General features: G+C 41.1%; 1 protein-coding gene across 1 annotated transcript in view; it reads right to left on the bottom strand.

The window, feature by feature from the left end:
- DNAH7 (dynein axonemal heavy chain 7) overlaps window positions 1–25,518 on the bottom strand; it is a 784,664-nt gene that overhangs the window by 375,715 nt on the left and 383,431 nt on the right. The window contains exons 39-40 of the mRNA XM_053698573.1: window positions 12,587–13,459; window positions 6,792–7,021 (exon numbers count right to left, since the gene is read on the bottom strand). Coding sequence (XP_053554548.1) covers window positions 6,792–7,021; window positions 12,587–13,459 — 1,103 coding nt within the window. The remainder of the gene's footprint in view (window positions 1–6,791; window positions 7,022–12,586; window positions 13,460–25,518) is intronic.

Raw genomic sequence — 25,518 nt, 5'->3', positions numbered from 1 at the left:
TTAAAGTGATTATTCATAGTACTCCAAGTGTTAAATGTTGTAAACTCGAATTCCACCCCTTATGTCAATTAACCAATTAGAGAGTAATGAATCCTTTTTAAACCAAGTTTGTTTTATGGTGTGTTAGGTTTACGATTACGGCCACAAGCCGAAACTAGTCAGACCCTGCACCTTGTCTCATGTTTTCCAGCTGCTGGAATTTTACCTGTTACGAATAAAGAAGTTTACTTTTATCTACTAGAGGTTACGCTTCTCTTTGTCTATTGCCTCATTTGGGATTACAAGGAATCCCCTCTGCAATCTCTATTAGAGACAGTACCCGAACTTGGTTCTCTATTGGCCTGCATTGACACAGCTGAAGCCTGGAAGCTCCGCTATTACGAATAGCGGTTGGAGGATTCACACACACCCCCCTCTACTCTACGCTGACGTCAGACCCCGGCGTGCTTGGGAGAAATGTTTGGAGTGGCAGCAGCGATGGCGGACACACGCTGAAGATAGGAGCTGCGCTTTTTCTGAGTCCCACAACTACACACCGGATGAGTGGCTGTTCTTCAGCGTCAGACACCGGCAGAAGGGTGAGTGATAAGGTACACCCTATTCCGCTCTAGTGGATGCCTTTGGTCTGGTTTACTGCGGGGGGGGTGTAGTGCTCCACATCACATTGAGAGATTCACTCCGCTACATATAGACTGTTTATGTGCATGCAAGAGCTATATTTGCAAAGTGTAACCAAGTTAAGATATCGTGTGTCACCACATTTGACAGCTTGGGAAGTTCTCTGTTACTAAAATAAAAATTCTTGTGTAGACTGTCCCTTTAATACATCTAAAGTATACCTTTCATAGCTCAGTAAATGACTATACCCCCATTTGTATAGAAAAATATGTAACCGGTATGTTGGGGAAAAACTTTGTGTGGGGCTAGCTATCTGAGAAGCATCACAATATATAGGTTCATAAGGAATCTGTCATATATGTATATAAAAACATTTTAGGATCCCCATCAAAGAAGCGGAACACTCACCACTCGGGGATAATATAGATCGTCTAGCTCTGCAAACTGAATTGTATATAGGAATACAAGTTTAGTAGGTTAGAAGAAATCTATATACATCTTTAAAGGCAAACCCAGTTACACACATAATATTGCCCACCAAATATAAACTATTAACCCCAATCATAAAGCTATGTATAATATGAATAATAACATAATTATGTGGGTAGTTATAAAATCCAATGATAAACCAAACAGGACTTCTAGTGAGACTAGTATGTCTCAGGTATATACTATAAACCTCCTAAAATAGAGAAGCAGAATGTCTACCACCAGAAGTTAGTAACTTGTTTAGACTGATTCAGTGATCTCAATTATATATGAAAATATCCCCACAGCAGACCTGGTATAATCTACATGCAATATTACTCTCAAACATAGTCACATTTCTGGTATTACCCAACACATGTAAAAAGCTAACACTAAGCATAAGGTTATGTAGAAGAAAAAAAAAAAAGAGAGAAAAAAAAATGACATAGTTATGCATGCAATGTTGAGGATCCATAAACCAGGTCGCACACCTACTGCAAGAGTGTCCAAAACCTACAACAATCAAGGAGTTCAATGCGAGCATGGGGAAAGCATGGGATTCACTGCAAAGCGTCCATCACTATCCAACACCAACTCTTGTGCAGCAATTAAGAGGTAAGTAGTACAGCACTCGGAACATTGTACACCCAGATGTATAAACACCGGTAAGAGACATGGCAGACCAAAAACGCATCTGCTTTCTCAACAGTATCCCCACGCTGTCGCTCCACTGCACGCTGCTGGCCAATATCTTCAGCACTTCTGGATGCCTAGTAATAACTGAAAGTCTCCTTTCCTGTATAGTTGCGAAGCCCTCATTACCCCCGCAGGGACCGGCCGTGTCCCTTCCCAGGGGAGCCGAGGGCAACGATGAACAATCTGTGTGCAGTTTCTTAGGTATGAGACCTTTCAGTACCTGAAATTGAGGCGTTAGGTTAGGGCTGTGCAACACAGCATGTGAGGTCGATCCAGGACGTGGGTCTGCAGATTCATCAGACCACTCAGTGACCACATTCTCCAGAATGTATCCTTGTACCTTAGGAGGTGAGCTCACCGGACTTGACGCTTGGCAAATGGCTCTCAAATCCATAAACCTTCAATCTATTAGTTGGTCTAAGGCTTCTAGTTTAGTTTGTAATATAGCATGGAAGTCCTCCATATTATCAACTTTATGTAATGTTCTGGCTTGTATAGGAAATAATAGCAAATTAATATTGCTCTACTCGAGTAATTTGTGTACTCGAGGGGGGTGGTGTATGCGTGTGATGAAGTCAAGGCCTACCGTCCAGGTTCTATCTGTATGAACCCAGCATGAGATATCATATATATTAAAGTGTCATTCAGCTCCCTTTCTTCTCCAATGTGAGCTTAATACATTTCAATGTAAAAAGTCAAGATTGAGAAGAGAAAAATGTTTGAACACAATATTATTTTAAAACAACTGCAGAAGCACAGAGGTAAAATAATTAAAACTGCTTTTCTTGTACTAATGGAATGTAAAACTGTACTAATCCTAAATGGCTTCTAATGTTTTACTCTTCTAAAAGGGAATCTGAAAAGCCAGGACCATCATATTCCTTCAACTCACCTAGAAAAAAACCTAGAATGATACTCACAGCAAGTGATGCGACAGACAGTTTGCCACTAATTCAGAAAGGTTTTAAAGCACAAGCATAGACTGCTCTTTTTTGTTAGACAGTAATTTAACGCACAGGCTTCAATGGAAGGGAATCTACAGATGAGCGTGACTTAGGTTTGCCATATCTTCTTGGAAAAATACTGGCCATGTTAATTGGCATACATTTGCATAAATAATTATACAGCATATTAGGAATGAACGTTGGTAGGATTGATTTTAAATGAGCATTAGTTTATAATTAAAAACTATAAAACAATGGAAAACAAAGAAACATTATCAGTGAAATGTTGAAGCATAAAAAAAATGCACAGCCAACTATTCACATATGATTTATTTCTTATGTAAATTAATATTCTAGAAATCATAAATATAATTTAATAAAATTTCAGATTGCTTCAAGATTTGTAAATCTCCATTTTATTTAGACATAGGGGCATATTTATCATGGGGCATATTTATCAACTCCTGTTATCAATTTTTCTTCGTTCTCTTGCAATCTTTATTTGAAAAAGCAGGAATGTAAGCATACAAGCTGGCCCATCTTTCGTTCAGCACCTAGGTAAGCTTGCTGATTGGTGGCTAAATCAGCAAGCGCTATCCAGGGTGCTGACCCAAAAATGGGCCGGCTCACACGCTTACATTCCTGCTTTTTCAAATAAAGATACCAAGAGAACAAAGAAAAATTGATAATATGAGTAAATTAGAAAGTTGCTTAAAATTGCATGCTCTACCTGAATCATGAAAGAAAAAAAATTGGGTTCAGTATCCCTTTAATAAAACACAAATAATAATTGTTTTTGACAGTCAGAAACTGATGCATGTGTTGCAAGCTATCAAAACATCTTCTTTTGGCCCAATATAAAGTGAATTTATTTTAAATGCTGGGTGTTCTATATTTTGTTTTGCAGAGCTTGAAATTAAAAAAAAAATATCTGCATGTTGTTAGTTTATTTATAGCAAATTCTAAATTATTAACAATTCTGAGTACATCTGATTGGCAAAACAAGTAACAAGGTTGATTTTATCAAAGGTTACTTAATAAAGTATTTATTATAGAGCATTTATGATACTTTTAAAGAACAGAATACCATGTTATTACTATGCATTTAATGTTCTCTTTCAGCAGCCCTACTCAGCTTTGTATCTACTAAATAGGCTATATTTGGTCACCAAATAATTATACCGCAGAGATCAAGAGAAGGAGTCTTTAATTTTAAATTGAAACATAAATCCTGCCTGCCTAAAATGTCCATCTGTGGTATTAAACTGCTCACTGAGCAGAAACCTAAGTTTAATTATATGGGTCTTTGTAGCCAACTAACATACTGAACTGAATTCTGATACTTGCTTATATGTGAGAACACAGATGCCAACTTGCGGACCTGGGATATAAGGAACTTTAGTAAACACATAAAGGGACTTGAAAGTCTAAATTCAACTTTCATGATTCAGATACAACATGAAATAAAAAAAAAATGTGCAAAGTTTGCTCATTTGTTAAGTACACACATATTTATGAGGCACCAGCTCCTACAGAGCATGTGCAAGAATTCATACTATATGAATATGAGTCAGTGATTGGTTGATGGCTTTCAGATAAATAAGTGTTATTGCATTGTCGGAGCTCATTATTATTTTTCTTTTTTTTAAAGGTATTTAGTATTTCTGTAGAAACAGCTTGCAAATATTTTGTAAAATAAGTGAATGAGTTGGACAGTGAAACATAAAGTAGATCAAATGAGTTTATGTCTTATACCTAAATGAAGCTTTATATAACTACAGACAGTATCATTTGTACAGTGTTAGACTTATGCTCTCTTTGCTTATGTCTACATCTTTTTATGCCTCATCATTTTTTTTCAAAATAGTTACAAGAGGTTCCACTCATATGGTTCCAAACTGCATGCAATTTAACCCTTTAACTGCTGAGCCATTTCCACCCGTACTGAGCTGTTTTGCCATTTTTAGCTGCTGCTCATATTTAGGCCCTACTGTAGGTCATTTTTTTTCAGTGAGAAACCCACACATATTATATATCTTTTTTAGGAGACCCAGCAGATTCAAACTATGCCATTATTTTATGTATATATTATGTTGTGTAAGAAACCTGCAACAAATAGATCTGGAGGTTGGGGGGATGGCAACAGGGCAATTGCTCCCGCCGATAGCAGAGCCAGAAAGACTGCTGTCACAGTGTCAGCCAGTGCTAGTGATCAGCACTCTGAGAGAGAAAGGTACCGTAATTTACACTCTGCCCCAGCATGAAACTGAACCATTTTGATAGTTTTACATAGAATTTTCTATTAGAGGCCAGCAGATGGCACTGTTAGATGAAGTGCTCCCTCTGTATCCACTGGCCTAAGCTCTTAACTTGTTCCCTCCTTGACTTCACATGATGAATGGGATTCTACTTCATTTAGGTTAGTCGACTTGGGATGGCTATGCTGTTGTGATGACGGTTAAGCTGTGTAATCTATGGGTGTATTTATGTGTATATTTGACTGTGTGCGCCTGTGTTTATGTGCATGTTTGTGTATATGTGCATGTGTTGTATGAATGTGTGTGTATGTTTGTGTATATACAGCTTGTCTGTACTTAAATGTGTATGTGCATGTGTGTGCTTGTGTGTGTGTATAAATGTGTAAATATGTGTGTGTGTATATGTGTGTGTTGGTATATATATGTGTGTATATATGTGTGTATTTGTGTGGGTACATGTGTGTGTATGTGCATGTGTGTGCTTGTGTGTGTGTATGGATGTGTAAATATGTGTGTTTGTATATATGTGTGTTGGTATATATATGTGTGTATTTGTGTGGGTACATGTGTGTGTATGTGCATGTGTGTGCTTGTGTGTGTGTATGGATGTGTAAATATGTGTGTTTGTATATGTGTGTGTTGGTATATATATGTGTTTATTTGTGTGGGTACATGTGTGTGTATGTGCATGCAGGTGTGTTTGTGTATATATGTGTATGTATATGAATGTGTATATGTATTTGTATTAGAAATTTGCATTCAGCAGTTTTGTTTACTGCCGAATGTGGAAATAGGAGGCTGCTTTCCTCCTTTGGCTCTTTTTGAAGCTGAATATTCTCTTGTGCAAGTGAAACACAGTACACTAAGATCTGTATTCGCACAGATCTTAGTGTGTTTCACTTGCACAAGGGGATATTTGGCTCAGAAAACAGCTGAATACCAAAAACAGCCTCCTACTTCCGCATTCGTCAGTGAAGGAAACTGCTGAATGCAAATCTCTAAAATGTATGTGCCTACGTGTTTGTGTATATGTGCATATGAGTGTTTGTCTATGTGTTTGTGTATATATGTGTGTGTATGTGCATATGTGTTTGTGTATAAGTGCATGTGTGTGTTTGTGTGTGTGCATATGTGTTTGTGTATAAGTGCATGTGTGTGTTTGTCTATGTGTATGTGCATATGTGTTTGTCTATATGTGCATGCGTGTGTTTGTCTATGTATCTGTGTATATGTGTGTGTATGTGCATATGTGTTTGTGTATAAGTGCATGTGTGTGTTTGTGTGCATATGTGTTTGTCTATATGTGCATGTGTGTGTTTGTGTGCATATGTGTTTGTCTATATGTGCATGTGTGTGTTTGTGTGCATATGTGTTTGTCTATATGTGCATGTGTGTGTTTGTATGCATATGTGTTTGTGTATAAGTGTATGTGTGTGTTTGTCTATGTGTTTGTCTATATGTGCATGCGTGTGTTTGTCTATGTGTCTGTGTATATGTGTGTATGTGCATATAAGTCACACAATAATCTGGCACATTGCTTCTCCCAATGTCGGGCTCTGGATCCGACCCTGTAGTAGCTTAAAGTTTAGCTTGTTGGTCAGTATAATCAACCAGGTGGTGTGCTCATTAAATAAGTCCTGTTGACAACACTGCTTCACTTTAGAGTATCAGCCTGCAACATATAGGCCATGGTATATAAGGTGTTTGAAACCTAAGACTTTGTAAAAGTCAACAACATTGAACTTTATAACAGACACTGAACAATTAAATATTTAGTTTCTAACTCTACAGTTCATCACAAACTTACGTTTGTTTCTTTTCCAGTAAAGTTTTAAATGTGGAGATTAATTCCAGGTATGATGTGGGAGTCACGTAGTTATATCTCTGAAGTTCAGTGCGAAACTTTTCAGACAAATTAATTGTAGAGGTGTGAAAACTTTTGCACATTTCGATGCAGCCATTGCGGATTTCTTCTGACATTTCAATGTCTTCCAGAAAGCGGCTGGCAACAGCCTGCAGTGCATCTTCAGGCCAGGTCTACAAAAAAGTTTAAATATTAAAACAACCATATAATAAAGTTATGTTAAATGGACACTGTACCCAAAATTTTTCTTTTGTGATTCAGATTGAGCATGAAATTTTAAGCAACTTTCTAAATTACTCCTATTATCAAATTTTCTTCATTCTCTTGGTATCTTTATTTGAAATGCAAGAATGTAAGTTTAGATGCCGGCCCATTTTTGGTGAACAACCTGGGTTGTCCTTGCTGATTGGTGGATAAATTCATCCACCAATAAAAAAGTGCTGTCCAGAGTTCTGAAACCAAAAAGAAGCTTAGATGCCTTATTTTTCAAATAATAATAGCAAGAGAACGAAGAAAAATTGATAATAGTTGTAAATTAGAAAGTTGCTTAACATCGCATGCTCTTTCTGAATCACAAAAGAAAAAAATTGGGTTCAGTGTCCCTTTAAAGGAATACTAAACCCAATTTTTTTCTTTAATGATTCAGCTAGAGCATGCAAGCAACTTCCTAATTTACTCCTATATCAATTTTTCTTTGTTCTCTTTCTATCTTTATTTAAAAAGCAGGTATGTAAAGTTTACGAGCCGGCCCATTTTTCGTTCAGAAGCTGGGTTTCCCTTTCTTATTTGTTAAACAATATTCCAGTTTATTTCTATTATCAAATTGACTTGTTATCCTTTGTTGATGAGTAAATCTATGTATGCTCAGAGGAGCTCAGGAGCGTGTATGTGTCTTTAGTATGCTATAGCAGTGTTATACTTACTTATATTTACTCTTCAACAAAGAATACCAATAGAACAAAGCAAATTTTATATAGAAATAAAACAAAAGTTTTTTTTTTAATGGCATGTCAACTATAAACCACAAAAGTTTACATTTCTCAAACTGTGTTTAACCCCTGCAAAAAAAGGTTAAAGTTAAAGTTGGGCTCTGAGACACAATGAATTGGTGCTCTTGAGAAGGACAAAGCTGATAAACCAATCAGGAAGGCAATAACCGAAGTGAACAGAATAGAAGAGTGCCTGGCTTTAATTATATGGTTAACCTCTATCAAGGGCAGAACTACCATTGGTGCAATAGGTGCAGTAGCACCAGGGCCCAAGTGCTGGGGGCACGTAGCATAGGCATATGCAGAATGTGTACAATCCTAATGCACCGGGTCTTTTATCTACCTATTAATCCCAAATTATTATACAGAGTAACAAGCATATTATTATTATTGCTTACTACTGAGTTACCTTTGTGGGGCGCCAAAAAAAAACTGCACTGCACCAGGGCCCTCTGTAGAGTAGCTCCACTACTGACCTCTATGCAAGGGTTAAACATGAAGTCCATTCTCCCTTTGTATTTTTGCTGCTCTCTGTTTTTTTAGCACCTACCCTGCTCCAGCGTTCCCAGTTAACCAGACCTCCAACCTCCCTGCTGTATTTAATGGTGCTCCCAGCACTACTAAAGTAAGTCCCCTCTCCCTTCTCCCTTTGTATGTTTGCTGTATTTTTGCTGCTCTGTTTTTTTAGCACCTACCCTCGCTCCAGCTAACAGCCTGTCCACCTCCCTGCTGTATTTAATGGTGCCGCTGGCTCGCCAAAGGCAAGCCCGTCCGTGCCCGACCGCACCCAACGCCACAAACTTTGGCTCTAGAAACTGCCACCACTATGACGCCAGTTCCCTCCACGCGGTCAACACCGGTAGATCGTCCGCCTGCCACCACGCGTCCCTGACCTTTGGACCCTTCACCTGCGGCAACTGCTCCTTCCCCTCCCTCCGGACCACAACCCAACCAACTAACCCAACCAAAAACAGCCGCAATTACCTCAACTGCATCCTCCTCAACACCCGCTCCATCCACAAGCACACCCTCAAAATCTGGAAACTGCTAGAATCCACCTCCCCAGACATCGCCTTCCTCACCGAGACCTGGCTGAACCCCGCATCAGTGCCAGACATCACCACTGCAATACCCAACGGCTACAAGATCTGCCACAAAGACCGCAGCAACCGACCTGGAGGAGGCATCGCCATCATCCACAAACACACCATCCAAGTCACAACCAGCTCCAATGACCACTTACCAGGCCTGGAACACCTACAGTTTAAGATCCAGGTCAACCCCAACACCACCCTCCGTGGCACCCTCATCTACAGACCTCCAGGACCTTGTCCCGCCTTCTGTGACTCTATCATTGACCACATCACACTCCATGCCCTCACCTTAACGGACTACATCCTCCTCAGTGACCTCAACTTCCATCTTGACAACCCCAATGATCACAACACCTCCAACCTCCTGGAAAACCTTGGAACCATCGGACTGAAGAAACTCGAAAACTACCCAACCCACGCAGCCAGCCACACCCTAGATCTGATCTTCTCTGCAGGCAACCACATCTCAGTCAATCACATCACCGAAACTCCTCTGGACTGACCACCACTGCATACACTTCTCTTTCAACAAACCCACCACCCACCTCCAGCAGTAACACCCGCCCCGCAGAAACTGGAACAACATCACCCAAGACCAACTGTACCGCACCCTAAACAAATCCTCCCCGCCTTCATCCCCCTAGACCTCTCAGCAGCATTCAACACTGTCGAACCACAACACCCTCCACACCCGCCTACACGACGCTGGCATCCGCAGCAAAGCCATGGAATGGATCACCTCCTTCCTCACGGGCAGGACCTAGAAAGTCAGACTCCCGCCCTTCTCCTCCCACACCAGTCAACTGCAGTGTACCGCAAGGCTCTTCTCTGAGCCCCACCCTCTTTAACATCTACATGGCCCTTCTCGCCACCATCGTCCGACATCATAACCTCAACATTGTCTTCTACACCAACGACACCCAGTTAATATTCTCACTCACCTGAGATCCCACCACCGCCAAAAAGAACGTCCACGAAGGCCTGACAGCAGTCACCGCCTAAATGAATGACAACCGACTCGAACTGAAGACAGACAAAACTGAAGTCCTCCTCCTCGGACCCAATAAATCTGCATGGGATGACTCCTGGTGGCCCACAGCCCTCGGTCACCCTTCACCAACCACGCATGAAATCTAGGCTTCATCCTGGACTCTTCACTCTCCATGGACCAACAAATCAATGCCATCACCTCAACATGCTTCCACATTCTCCACCTGCTACGAAAAATCTTCAAGTGGATCCCTACCAAAACCAAGAAAACAGTCACCCACACCCTTGTCAGCAGCCGGTTGAACTACGGCTCCACCATCAAACTCCAAAAGAGACGCCAACGTCAGAATGCCTCAGCCAGACTAATCCTTAACATCCCTTGTCAATGCCACATCACCGAACACCTAAGGAACCTTCACTGGCTCCCCATCAACAAGAGAATCACCTTCAAGCTCCTTACCCACGCGTTCAAGGCCCTACACAACATCAGACCTGAATTCATCAACCACTGCATAAATTTCTACACCCCCCACCAGACAACTCCGATCGGCTGACCAAGCACTCGCAGTCATCCCCCACATCCGCAAATCCACAGCGGGTGGAAGATCCTTCTCCCACATGACAGCAAAGACATAGAACACCCTCCCGCTGCACCTCAGACAATCCACCTCCCTTACAAAGTTCAGAAAGGACCTCAAAACCTGGCTCTTCGACTGAACGCCCATCCCCTCCCCCCCTCCTCCTATCCCCTTAGTGGATAAGTTTGCGCTCTATAAGAACCCAATAGATAGTCAGAATAATAATGTGTTTAATGATAAAATGTTCTAATGAATCTGTGCATTTTATTTTTACACTAGAATGTCACTTTAATCAAGAATATATTCCAAATTTTGCAACACATCTGTCATCTTGGAATGCACTACTGTTTAAACCGTTGAACACTTTTTAGAAGGATACACAATATAGTAAATGTATCCAGTGTAAAACACACATTGCACAGTATCTTTTGGGGACTAATCTGGTTATTTCTAACAAACACATATTTGAATGGACTCGTTAAAAATGACATGACGGATATGCTTTTGAAATGTCAAGAAATTTGAAAAATAGGGGTATAAAAAGAAAATGCACTTTTCTCCATATAAGTTATAAGTGAAATTATTTATGCTCTTCATAACTATTTTAAATGAAGTTCTTATGACTTATGAAAATGGTGTTTATACTTAAAGGCCTCTATTTATCAACGGTCTTGCGGACCTGATCCGACAGTGCGGATCAGGTCTGCAAGACCTCGCTAAATGCGGAGAGCAATACGCTCTCCGCATTTAACATTGCACCAGCAGCTCACAAGAGCTGCTGGTGCAACGCCGCCCCCTGCTGACTCGCGGCCAATCGGCCACCAGCAGGGAGGTGTCAATCAACCCGATCGTACTCGATCGGGTTGATTTCCGGCGATGTCTGTCCGCCTGCTCAGAGCAGGCGGACAGGGTTATGGAGCAGCGGTCTTTAGACCGTTGCTTCATAACTTGTGTTTCTGTCGAGTCTGAAGACTCGCCAGAAACACGGCCCTTCAAGCTCCGTATGGAGCTTGATAAATATGGGCCAAAGTGGTGGTGCACTTAAAAGTGCAATGTACAAAACATAAGGCAAGTATTATTGGTGAAAGAGACAGGAACCACCAACATTTTCTTTTATGATTTGCATAGAACATAACATTTTAAACAGCTTTCCAATTTACTTATATTGCTTCATTCTCTTGTTATCCTTTGCTGAAGGAATAGCATTGCACTACTGGCAGCTAGATGAAGATATCTTGTTAGCGAATCACAAAAGAAGGCACCAATCAGCAGCTAGCTCCCACTAGTGTAGGGTATGTGCGTATTCTTTTTCAACAAGTGATACCAAGAGAACAAAGCACATTTGAAAATAGAAGTGAATTTATCAGTGTGTTAAAATCACATGCTCTTTCTGAATCATGCACATTTAATTTTGACTTTCCTATCCCTTTAATTCATCAATTAGTAATAATTGTCCCGTACGTTGTTGGCACAGCCCAATTTCATCCTGTTTCAAATTAATTAACTTATTTTAAGATAAGGAACATGACTAACATAACACTGAGAGATTTACATTCTTTGTAACAAATTTACAAAGCTTTTTAATGATGAGCAATTATTAAAAAAAATAATTTTGAGTTGTTTTAAAAATAATAATAATAAAGTTTAACTTATTTATTTTATATTTTGACAAATATAACATAGGTAAAATATACAATATTGTATTTAGAAATTGCACAGAAATAGCATTGCTGCTGCAACCAATCAAAATTAAGTATGGATGTTTAAAGGAACAGCCTCAGCAAATCCACTATCTAGGTCTCTGCTTGACACACTTTTTTTTGATTGTGAACTTTTTAAATTTATATGATGTTCTTGATTAGATTTCAAATATAATTCCTGGGCACCCCAAGGACTACATACAGCGAGCAAATAATTATATTTAGGCAAACACTTTAGCAATTAAAAGCAGATGTATTCTTGCCAATACATCAACTTATTCCAACTCATTAGGACCACATCAGTACAGGGGGTAAATGCCCTCTGATAACTGTAGTGACCAATTTAAAGAATGCATCATATTATTAAAAAAAAAAACATAAACTTACCTGAAACCAGTCAATTGTGCAACAGTTAACAAGAGCTGGAAATTTGCGCAGACGGTTACGAAATGCATCTCCAATAGGACTCATTGCAAGGATGACATGGAGCTGATTTCGACATCTTTCAATAAACAAGTTAAAAAGAGCAAGTGGACTACCATCAGTTTGCTTTGTTTTATCCCGCTGACGATCTATTTGCCTCATGCGTTCACAAATTTCTTGCTTCTCATCAGCTGCAAATAGATTGGGTACCTCACCCGCATTTAGCAAATTGTTAATATCTTCTAAAAACGATTCTTTTTTTATCTGAGTATCAGTGAACAAAAAGACCCCATGCATTTCACCCTCTGTAGATCTTTTCAGAATTAGCTTTAGGTCCTCACGCCATTCATTATTACCATAGCTTTTAGAAATTTCTACCTGGAATAGTCTATAGTCTGCCATTTGTGCTGCTAATCTAGTTACAGACTGCCGTCCACTGCCTCCAACGCCAACCAGAAGCGCATGGCTACGAGGCTGCTTCATAATACGGGAGATCCTGCATATATGCTCAATAGCAAACCGGAACAAAACAAGGTTCATTGGTTTCTTACTAATATTATTAAATTCTTCCAGGTGACTTTCCACAACAAAACGTAGTTGATCAACATCATGGATTTCCCTGTAATTGGTATCTTCCCTTTTGGGATCGTGAAAATCACAGAACATTAAACTACGCAAGTCATCCTCTTCAACTTTACCATCACCATTAATATCTAGATGCTGGAATAGTTGGTGGAAGTTCTCACGCATATGACTTTTAACTACTTCTTCAATGTATCCAACAATCCAGGCTCGGTCTGTATTATCCACTAGACGGTCATAGTAAACTCTGAGGACCTGTAGATTAAAAGTATAAAACTAAATATGGCAAAAAAATGTTAAATAAATTAAATTAATCTAATTCCTACAGCTTGTATTTTTTAATATTTCTAAGTACATATAATCTACCATTAATTAAAAAAGTATATTAGTACAGATTAGCAAGCAAATACTCCAAAACAAAAAATAATTAAAACCTTCATTTTAACAGCAGCCACAATACAGGTAGCCCTCAGTTTACGCTGGGGTTAGGTTCCAGAAGGAATGGTTGTAAATCGAAACCGTTGTAATTTGAAACCCAGTTTATAATGTAAGTCAATGAGAAGTGAGTGAGTTAGGTTCCAGGCCCCTCTCAAAATTGTCATAAGTAGCACCTAATACATTATTTTTAAAGCTTCGAAATGAAGACTTTAAATCCTAAACAGCATTATAAACCTAATATTAAACTAAGTTAAATGAACAAAAACATTTGCTAAACAGCATTATAAACCTAACAAAATACTCACACAACACAGACTTTACTTGCATTTTTCTGCAAACAGTTCTTTCTATGCATTCCAATCTGGACTTATTTATAGACAGGAAGAGCTTGTTCCTTTGCAAGATGCTCGATAGCTCAGGTCTGGTTAAACTGATTGATTTCAGCTTGCTTGGCTTGCATATATTTGCTGCAACACAAGCGGACAGCTCCACCTACTGGCTATTTTAATAAATGCACTGCTTCTCAATGCTTTTCAATAGCAGTCACATGACTGAAAAAAAAAGGTTGTTATTCTGAAACGGCGCAAATTGAACCTTTGTAAACTGAGGGCCACCTGTACTATCTTAACTACATAGCAAGAACTCAATTTTTTAAACTTTATAACCTGATTCATAGCAAAGGATGCAAATAGGAAATTTATGCTTACCTGATAAATTGATTTCTTCTACGATACGACGAGTCCACGGATTTCATCCTTACTTGTGGGATATTATCCTCCTGCTAACAGGAAGTGGCAAAGAGCACCACAGCAGAGCTGTATATATAGCTCCTCCCTTCCCTCCACCCCCAGTCATTCCACCGAAGGTTTAGGAAGAGAAAGGAAAAGCTAAAAGGTGCAGAGGTGACTGAAGTTGAAAAAATAAAATATAATCTGTCTTAAAATGACAGGGAGGGCCGTGGACTCGTCGTATCGTAGAAGAAATCAATTTATCAGGTAAGCATAAATTTCCTTTTCTTCTACAAGATACGACAAGTCCACGGATTTCATCCTTCCTTGTGGGATACAATACCAAAGCTACAGGACACGGATGAAAGGGAGGGACAAGACAGAGACCTAAACGGAAGGCACCACTGCTTGAGGAACCTTTCTCCCAAAAACAGCCTCAGAAGAAGCAAAAGTATCAAATTTGTAAAATTTGGAGAAAGTATGAAGGGACGACCAAGTCGCAGCCTTACAAATCTGTTCAACAGAAGCATCGTTTTCAAAGGCCCATGTGGAAGCCACAGCCCTAGTAGAATGAGCCGTAATTTGTTCAGGAGGCTGCTGTCCAGCAGTCTCATATGCCAGGCGGATGATACTCCTCAGCCAAAAAGAAAGAGAGGTAGCCGTTGCTTTCTGACCCCTACGCTTTCCAGAATAAACAATGAATAATGAAGATAATTGACGGAAATCCTTGGTTGCCTGTAAGTAAAACTTCAAGGAACGGACCACGTCTAGATTATGCAACAGACGCTCCTTCTTAGAAGAAGGAGTAGGACACAAGGAAGGAACAACAATTTCCTGATTAATATTCTTATTTGAAACAACCTTAGGAAGAAATCCAGGTTTGGTATGCAAAACCACCTTATCAGAATGAAATATAAGATAAGGCGAATCACATTGTAACGCTGAAAGCTCCGAAACTCTTCGAGCAGAAGAAATAGCAACCAAAAACAAAACTTTCCAAGATAACAATTTAATATCTATGGAATGCATGGGTTCAAACGGAACCCCTTGATGAACTCGAAGAACTAAATTCAAACTCCAGGGAGGAGTAATTGGTCTAAATACAGGCTTAATTCTGGATAAAGCCGGACAAAAAGACTGAACATCTGACACATCTGCCAAACGTTTTTGAAGCAAAATTGACAAAGCAGAAATCTGTCCCTTTAAGGAACTAGCTGATAACCCTTTCTCCAATCCTTCTTGGAGAAAAGACAGAATCCTGGGAATCCTAACTTTACTCCATGAGTAACCCTGGGATTCACACCAATAAAGATATTTACGCCATATCTTATGATAGATTTTTCTAGTGACAGGCTTACGAGCCTGTATCAAAGTATTGATGACCGAGTCAGAGAAACCCCGCTTAGATAAAATCAAGCGTTCAATCTCCAAGCAGTCAGCTGCAGAGAATGTAGATTTGGATGTTGGAAAGGACCTTGAATGAGAAGGTCCTGTCTCAAAGGAAGTTTCCACGGTGGCAGAGAGGACATGTCCACTAGATCCGCATACCAAGTCCAGGCGCTATCAGGATTACTGAAGCTCTCTCCTGTTTGATCCGACAATCACACGTGGAAGGAGAGGAAACAGTGGAAACACATAAGCTAGGCTGAACGACCAAGGTACTGCCAAGGCATCTATCAGTTCGTCCTGAGGATCCCTCGACCTGGATCTGTAACGTGGGAGATTGGTATTATGACGAGATGCCATCAAACCTAATTCCTGTCTGCCCCATTGGCGAATCAATGAGGTAAAAACCTCAGGGTGAAGTTCCCACTCCCCCGGATGAAAAGTCTGACGACTTAGAAAATCCGCTTCCAGTTCTCTACTCCTGGGATGTAGATTGCTGATAGATAGCAAGAGTGGGCCTCCGCCCATCGGATTATCTTTGATACTTCTATCATCTCTAAGGAACTCCTTGTTCCCTCCTGATGATTGATATACGCCACAGTCGTGATGTTGTCCGACTGGAATCTGATGAATTTGGCCGAAGCCAACTGAGGCCACGCCTGAAGCGCATTGAATATCGCTCTCAGTTCCAGAATATTGATTGGAAGTAGAGACTCCACCTGAGTCCAAATACCCTGAGCCTTCAGGGAATTCCAGACTGCACCCCAGCCCAGTAGACTGGCGTCTGTTGTCACTATCACCCACGAGGGTCTGCGGAAACAAGTCCCCTGGGACAGATGATCCGGCGACAACCACCAAAGAAGAGAGTCTCTGGTCTCTTGATCCAGATTTATCTGAGGAGATAAATTCGCATAGTCCCCATTCCACTATCCGAGCATGCACAGCTGCAGTGGTCTGAGATGAAAGCGAGCAAACGGAATGATGTCCATTGCCGCTACCATTAATCCAAAGACTTCCATACACTGAGCCACTGATGGCCGAGGAATGGCCTGAAGTACTCGGCAAGTATTTAGAATCTTTGATTTTCTGACCTCCGTTAGAAATATTTTCATTCCTACCGAGTCTATCAGAGTTCCCAAGAAGGGAACCCTTGTCTGTGGAACTAGTGAATTCTTTTCTATGTTCACCTTCCAACCGTGAGTTCTCATGAAAGACACTACTGTGTCCGTGTGAGATTTTGTCAGATGATACGTTGATGCCTGGATCAAAATATCATCCAGATAAGGTGCCACTGCTATGCCCCACGGTCTGAAAACCACCAGAAGGGACCCTAGAACCTTTGTGAAGATCCTGGGTGCTGTGGCCAACCCGAAGGGAAGAGCGACGAACTGATAATGTTTGTCCAGGAAGGCAAACCTTAGGAACTGATGAGGATCCTTGTGAATAGGGACATGAAGGTATGCATCCTTCAAGTCCATGGTAGTCATATATTGACCCTCCTGGATCATTGGTAAGATTGTTCATATAGTCTCCATCTTGAATGATGGAACTCTGAGAAACTTGTTTAGACACTTGAGATCTAAAATGGTTCTGAAAGTTCCCTCTTTTTTGGGAACCATGAAAAGATTTGAGTAAAACCCCTGCCCCTGTTCCAGTTTTGGAATGGGACAAATTACTCCCATGGTAGAGAGGTCTTTTACACAGCATAAGAATGCCTCTCTTTTTATCTGGTCTACAGATAATCATGAAAGATGAAATCTCCCTCTTGGGAGAAAATCCTTGAATTCCAGTTGATACCCGTGGGTCACGATTTCCAGTGCCCAGGGGTCCTGAACATCTCTTGCCCAAGCCTGAGCAAAGAAAGAAAGTCTGCCCCCTACTAGATCCGGTCCCAGATCGGGGGCCGCCCCTTCATGCTGTCTTTGTAGCAGCAGCGGGCTCCTTGGATTGTTTACCTTTATTCCAAGCCTGATTGGGTCGCCAGACTGACTTAGATTGAGCAAAATTCCCTTCCTGCTTTGTGGAGGAAGAGGAAGCAGGAAGTCCTCCTTTAAAGTTTCGAAAGGAACGAAAATTATTTTGTTTACCCCTCATCTTAACAGACTTATCCTGAGGTAGGGCATGGCTTTTACCTCCAGTAATGTCAGAAATGATTTCCTTCAATTCAGGCCTGAATAGGGTCTTACCCTTAAAAGGAATAGCTAAAAGCTTAGATTTTGATGACACATCAGCAGACCAAGATTTGAGCCATAACGCTCTACGCGGTAAAATGGCAAATCCTGCATTTTTCGCCGCTAATTTAGCAATTTGAAAAGCGGCATCAGTAATAAAAGAATTAGCTAGCTTGAGAGCCTTAATTCTATCCAAAATGTCATCTAATCGACTCTGAACTTTCAGAGACTCTTCTAGACAGGTTGTAAAAGGAAACCCTGATGAATAAATAATTTCTTTAGAAGACCCTCTAACCTTTTATCCATAGGGTCTTTGAAAGCACAACTGTCCTCAATAGGTATAGTTGTACGCTTAGCCGTTTGCCAAGAGTCCCAAATGGTGTCTGATATGGGAAAAAAATTCTTAAAATTAGGAGGGGGAGAGAACGGTATGCCTGGTCTATCCCATTCCTTTTTTACAATTTGCGAAATTCTTTTAGGAACCGGAAAAACATCAGTGTAAGTAGGTACCTCTAGATATTTGTCAATCTTACACAATTTCTCTGGTGGTATCACAATAGGATCACAATCATCCAGAGTCGCTAAAACCTCCCGAAGTAACAGGCGGGGGTGTTCAAGCTTAAATTTAAAGGACATCACGTCCAAATCTGTCTGAGGTAACACATTTCCTGAATCTGAAAGTTCTCCCTCAAACAGCAATTCCCTGACCCCCAACTCAAAGCACTGTGAGGGTACATCGGAAATAGCCAATAAAGCATCAGAGGATTCAGTATGTACATTAATACCTGACCTACTGCGTTTACCCTGTAACACTGGTAATTTAGATAATACCTCTGTAAGGGTAGTTGACATAACTGTAGCCATCTCCTGCAGAGTAAAAAAAATTAGACACACTAGAGGTACTTGGCGTCGCTTGTGTGGGCGTTAAAGGTTGTGACACTTGGGGAGAATTCGATGGCATATCCTGATTCTCTTCAGATTGAGAATCATCCTTAGGCACACTTTCTTTACCTAAAATATGCTTTTTACAATGTAAGGCCCTTTCAGTACAAGAGGTACACAATGTAAGAGGGGGTTCCACAATGGCTTCTAAACACATAGAGCAATGAGTTTCCTCAATGTCAGACATGTTGAACAGACTAGTAAGAACCACAATAGTTGTTAAACACTTTATTTATTTGTTGAAAAACGTGTACTGCGCCTTTAAGGGATAAAAAAGCACACAATTTTTCCCAAACTGCTTCAAAACGTTAATTAACGCTTTAAAATTAGCTACACCTAATCAATAGTTCCAAAAATTATTGCACCCCAAGAGTAAGGGGAGAAATTAACCTCTAAACGATATTTATAGTCAAAATTATGTCAGATTTTAAAAAAATAACCCCTGCACCTCGCCACAGCTTTGTTGTGGTGCCTACCTGCCCCCAGGGTACTGCAAAATGACTCGACAACGATCCGGTTAACAGAACACCAGTCTAGGCTCAACCGGAGCTAATGCCTGCTGCCTTCTCAGCCAGAGTAAAGTGCGCGTCTGAGCGTGCGAAAATAAGCCCCGCCCATCATGGACGACGATCTCATAAGACTAAACAACCGTATGGTGAAGCAGTTTAGAATATAAAGCAATGTGGATTTGTTTTACCCCTCAGCACACACAAAACACGGCCATACTGTTGATTTGAACACACAATAAAAACCGTTAAGCCTCCCAGTGTCCCTTTATATTGCTTTTAAACCCAATATAAATGCTTGGCCCAATATGTCAATAAGATAAAATAAGCACAGGTTTCACAGTAATACCCCTTGTTTACCGGTCTACTGCTTACCCCTTCCCTTGCAGGGAAAAAAAGTCAGCCAGTTCTGATATACCAAGTCTCCTCAGAAATAAAGGGCTACACATACCTCAATGCTGCTTGTAGCATGAAACCGTTCTCCACACTGAAGATTTCTCTTGTATTACCTTCAGGAGCTCTGAGGGAACACATCGGTACCATTTAAAATAAAAAACTGCTTGATTGAAGAAGCTAAAACTAACACCTCACTTTACCTCTTCCTAGTACTAACACAGGCAAAGAGAATGACTGGGGGTGGAGGGAAGGGAGGAGCTATATATACCGCTCTGCTGTGGTGCTCTTTGCCACTTCCTGTTAGCAGGAGGATAATATCCCACAAGTAAGGATGAAATCCGTGGACTCGTCGTATCTTGTAGCAGAAATGTTTATTCTGCTTAAAGGGCCACTGTAAGTAAATATTTTCTATGCCTGTTACTAACTAACTACCCCAAATACGCTTTTTATCAATAGCATTTCATTAACATATCTCTACCGTATATCAGAAATCGGTCTGCAAATTTAATTGTTTTCCAAACCCACTCCGTGGGTATCCTTTGCTCTGTACCAATCCGTTTACAATACCTAGGTTTCAAAATGGCGCTTTAAAGACAATTTCATTGGTTTAAGTATTTTGAACACGCAGTGCTGAAAATAGTGGGCAGGATAACGTGACATCATCGGGGAATAAAAGATATAACTTTTATAACGTTATGAAACTTCGTTTTGGAGAAAATATAGGTCAGTAGGTTTTAATTAATGTTTATTAACTTTAATATGTTAGTTGTTTGGCTTAAAAATTATAACAGAAAGTAATCCTTTAATTAAAAGGTCATGGTTATATACATCTTCTGGGTACTTTGCATTTTCACAAAGGCAATAGAAATGCTGTTATGGTAAAGTGGCAGATGAATTTTGTTTTCAATACTAACTGTTTTTGGATTGTTAAAATCATTTTGTGATAGTGGTTTTGATTCAACATTTCTGTTTCTTGTTTCAATGTTAGAAAAAAGGAAATTTATGCTTACCTGATAAATTTATTTCTTTTACGATATGACAAGTCCACGGATTTCATCCTTACTTGTGGGATATCGCCTCCTGGTCAGCAGGAGGAGGCAAAGAGCTCCACAGCAGAGCTGCATAAATAGCTCCTCCCTTCCTCCCCAACCCAGTCATTCGACCGAAGTTAGGAAGATAAAGGAAATGCCAAGGAGCAGAGTTCAATAAAAATAAAAACCTGTCTTAAAAAATAATAGGGTGGGCCGTGGACTCGTCATATCGTAAAATAAATAAATTTATCAGGTATGCATAAATTTCCTTTTCTTTTACAAGATATGACGTGTCCACGGATTTCATCCTTACTTGTGGGATACAATACCAAAGCAATAGGGCACGGATGAAAGGGAGGGACAAGACCGGACCCTAAACAGAAGGCACCACTGCTTGAAGAACCTTTCTCCCAAAAACAGCCTCGGACTAGGCAAAAGTATCAAATTTGTAAAATTTTGAAAAAGTGTGAAGAGACGACCAAGTTGCAGCCTTGCAAATCTGATCAACAGAAGCATCATTTTTAAATGCCCACGAGAAAGCCACAGCTCTAGTAGAATGGGTCGTAATTCGTTCTGAAGGCTGCTGTCCAGCAGTCTCATAGGCAACACGGATGATACTCCTCAGTCAAAGAGAAATAGAGGTAGCCATAGCTTTCTGACCCCTACGTTTAAAATAACAAATAATGAAGATGTTTGACGAAAATCCTTAGTCGCCTGCAAGTAGAACTTCAAGGCACGGACTACATCCAAATTATGTAACAGACGCTCCACAAGGAAGGAACAACAATTTCCTGATTAATATTTTTGTTAGAAACAACCTTAGAAAGAAAACCAGGTTTGGTACGTAACACCACCTTATCAGAATGGAAAATAAGATAAGGAGAATCACATTGTAATGCCAAAAGCTCAGAAACTCTGCGAGCATAAGAAATAGCAACCAAAAATAAAAATTTCCAAGATAATAACTTAATATCTATGGAATGCATGGGTTCAAACGGAACCCCTTGAAGAACATTAAGAACTAAATTCAAACTAAAGGAGGAGCAATCAGTCTAAACACAGGCCGGATTCTAGCCAGGGCACGACAAAAAGATTGAACATCTGGAACATCTGCCAGACGCTTGTGTAGCAAAATAGACAAAGCAGAAATCTGTCCTTTTAAGGAACTTGCTGACAATCCTTTCTCCAATCCTTCTTGGAGAAAAGATAAAATCCTGGGAATCCTAACCCTACTCCATGAGTAGCCCTTGGATTCGCACCAATAAAGATATTTACACCAGGGGGCGGAGCTAGCCTGAGAGACGAGCAGACGTGACCTGAAAGAGCTCCTGCATACTTTTATTATTTTCAAAGTTTGTAGGTAGTCTGCTATATAGTTTTGGGGACACCTGTACACATATGGGTGTTTGATGAGCTGTAGCAGCAGAACATCTAGAGATTTACATTCTGTTCTCCCTGCTGGAGGAGATATTGGAACCGGCACTATAACTACCCATCTAGCAGAGCAGAACCCAGAGATCCCACAGACCTACCTGCCAATTCTAACTACAGAGAAAGCGGCCGACTGGGGGAGTATAGGTGAGCTGGAGCGGCACTGAGTAAGCTCAATCTCTACTTGTTATCCTCTCTGGCAGTGCGGGGCTGAAAGGGCGCGAAAAGCGCCATTACTCTGTGATGTCACGGAGAGGCACCGGAAGAGAAAGTGCCTGTTAATACCAGAGTGAGACCCAGCAGGGCAATCTAAGATCTAGCCTTGCGGCTACGAGACAGGAGACCTCCCGACACTCACACGTTGCACTAGGTCATCCTGCTCCTAAGTGAAGAAATCCAACAGGTGCTACTTACACGCTCAAACCGCAGTACTGTCTGTTCCGGAGGGTCGGGCTCCGCTCCGGAACGACATCTGCGCATTACAGCTGTTCCTGGGACTGGCTGAATGCCAAAAAGTTGCACAATACATTAAATATAATAAAAGGTGTGTGTGCCACATTCTACTTACTGTCACCTGAAACAGCACCAAGCACATTGACCTGTAAAACAAGTGAGACTTGCGGCCACCTAACCTCATATACAGCACACTAATAACAACAGGCTATTATCATTTCAAGGGCTCTCTCACTCATCTAGACCCATATCTTGGCCCCTACATTTCCATGAGCCTTTTTGACAGGGTAGCCTTGCTGATATAACAGGGCATAGCTTTGCTCCACATTTGAGAGAGTTCAGCCCCCCAAGGGTGTTGCATATCCTCTGACCCTCCATCACCTCCAGAGGGACCAAAAGCTCCTTTGTTTACACTCAGCCTAGACGCCTTTCATCAGCAAGGGGACTGTTCCACCGCAGTCCTAGGAACTGAGGAACCTCTCACAGAGTCTTACTACACGACCCTCACCCCTCCTGTAGTTAATACCGCAGCTGCAACAAGGAGAAACTTTTTACTGTGACTGATACACACTGAGAGCCTGTTCCCTCTCCCCTCCATTTTCCTGCTGAGTGGTGTGTCATGCCAGAGGAGGTGAGTCAATCCTAACTAAGATACACACAGCCTGGGGGTCTCCCTAGATTGTCACCTACCCCTCTTGATCTCCCTCCACATCTCCTGAAGCCACTTATAAAGCGGGCAGTGCATTATTCCGCCTGAAGAGCTCTGAAACCTGCACACCTTAATCCCTGTAGGCCCCTTCTGCAGTACCACAAGGCTGGAACGCTTTACATTGCTACCCTCTGGCAGCCCTTTCTGCTTAAACCAGCTCACACTTCCTTGCACTACCTATTTGGAGTGTTATAGAACCACAGCCTTATTGACACTCGCAGAACTGCTAAATACACAGATTCAGGGGGATCCCCTGAGAGTGCTGGGCTAGCTATCTGCAGGAGATCCTGAGTGTGTCCAGCATAACGCTTTATTCTCTCTCCAGTTATACCAGCTAAAGGGCAGAATTCTATAACCACCTCCATGACTGCCCTTACACAGATAAGATACCTGCTCTACAGACATTCGAATTAAACTAATTCTGATGGCGCATTTTCTCCCCCTGGAGAGGTTCTGTGGCGTCATGTAAACAACCCTAGAGTGTCTGTGTCCCCGCCGGCCAATGTTACAACACTAGCATACGAAAAACAAGCAGATCCCTAGCAATAACAATAACAAGTAGATACTAATAGACTGTCTCGCTTACTATTATAACAAAATGTCACAGGCCCATAAACGTAAACAGAAGCCCCACTCCACACCGAAAAGTACTGTTGCAGACCATTTTCACCATCACCCAAGCGCAGCTCAGACAAGATCAGAAGATGACTACTCAGACGCAGGTAGCGCCTCCGACACCCAATCTGGGTCCACATTAGTAAAGAGAGCCTCACAAATTTTAAGGCCAGACACCTGCTCTAATAACAACATGATGGACACTATGAAATCATTATTAGCTTCACATCATGACTCTCTAACGAAAAGGTTTGACAGATCACATGCAGATTTGAAGAGAGATATCGGTCTCATAAGTGAGCGCACAGATGCGCTAGAACGCAAACAGGAAGACCTTACAATAGACCACACTAACCTCCTTAGCTACTCTCAATCTCTAGCCAACCAAATTACAGATTTGGAATTGAAGTTAGCGGATCTAGAGGACAGATCACGCCGCAATAACATACGGGTGAAAGGCGTACCTGAATCTGTTCTACCTCAGGATCTGGAAAAATACCTGCAGGGATTATTTGAAGCAGTGCTAGGTCCTGTGACTAATAATGAAAATCTCATAGATAGAGTACATAGAGCTCTCAGAGCGCGAACAGCGGATAGTGGCCAGCCTAGAGACGTGATAGCGAAACTCCATTACTATACATTTCGGGAAAAAATCCTTAGAGCACTGGCCAGAGACAAGCGCCTTCCTGAGAACTATGGTGGACTGCAAATCTATCCAGACCTCTCTCCCCACACGCTACAATTGCGCAGACACTTTCAACCGTATACCAAAATACTGAGAGAGAGAGATCTAAAATATAGGTGGGGGTTCCCAGTAAGACTTTTCATTACCAAAGACAGTAACCAGTTTATGGCCTCTACTCCTCAGCAAGCACGAGAACTACTCCAAAAGTGGGACTTGCTCCCACCAGACAGAGAGGATCACTCTCCCAATTTGGATAAGGGCACAGGACTGAGAGCCTCAGCACCTCCCTGGAAACCACTGCCACAACGGCCATCTGGAACCACAGGAAAACCAATTGAGACCCTAAACAACATCAGAGACACTATCGGTACACCTGAGAACACAGACCCATAAAGGACCTGCTTACATAATTTACCCCAGCTGTATCCCTTGCTGGGATATCTCTTCGTAGGAAGGGGTATTCCCCACAACCCAAGGAGGAACCCAGAAGATGAGCAGAGAGAAGATGGGTGAGACCACTGCAATTCACATGTTGCAGTCTGTTTGTTTTAGAATGTATATGATAATGGACAATGACCAAAGACTTAGATCTTTTCTGTTTCTTCTTAGGTAATTGCACCGATATTACTCCTTTGTTGCATACCACTGTGTATTCATTTAACCAAATGCTCATACATCCTGTATTGTCGCTCTCAACAGTTTTTCAATTCTAGAGACATCTTGTCTGCACTTACGATGACGAACACCAGTTAAAGATTGCACAGATATCTACACCCCTGTATTGACAACACAGGCGCTATCGCCTGGACAAATAGGGACATAT

This window comes from Bombina bombina, chromosome 1 (assembly GCF_027579735.1).
Source record: "Bombina bombina isolate aBomBom1 chromosome 1, aBomBom1.pri, whole genome shotgun sequence".
Classification (NCBI taxonomy): Eukaryota; Metazoa; Chordata; class Amphibia; order Anura; family Bombinatoridae; genus Bombina; species Bombina bombina.
The sequence above is the reverse complement of the archived record's forward strand: the minus strand, read 5'-3'. Positions and strand labels throughout refer to the sequence as shown.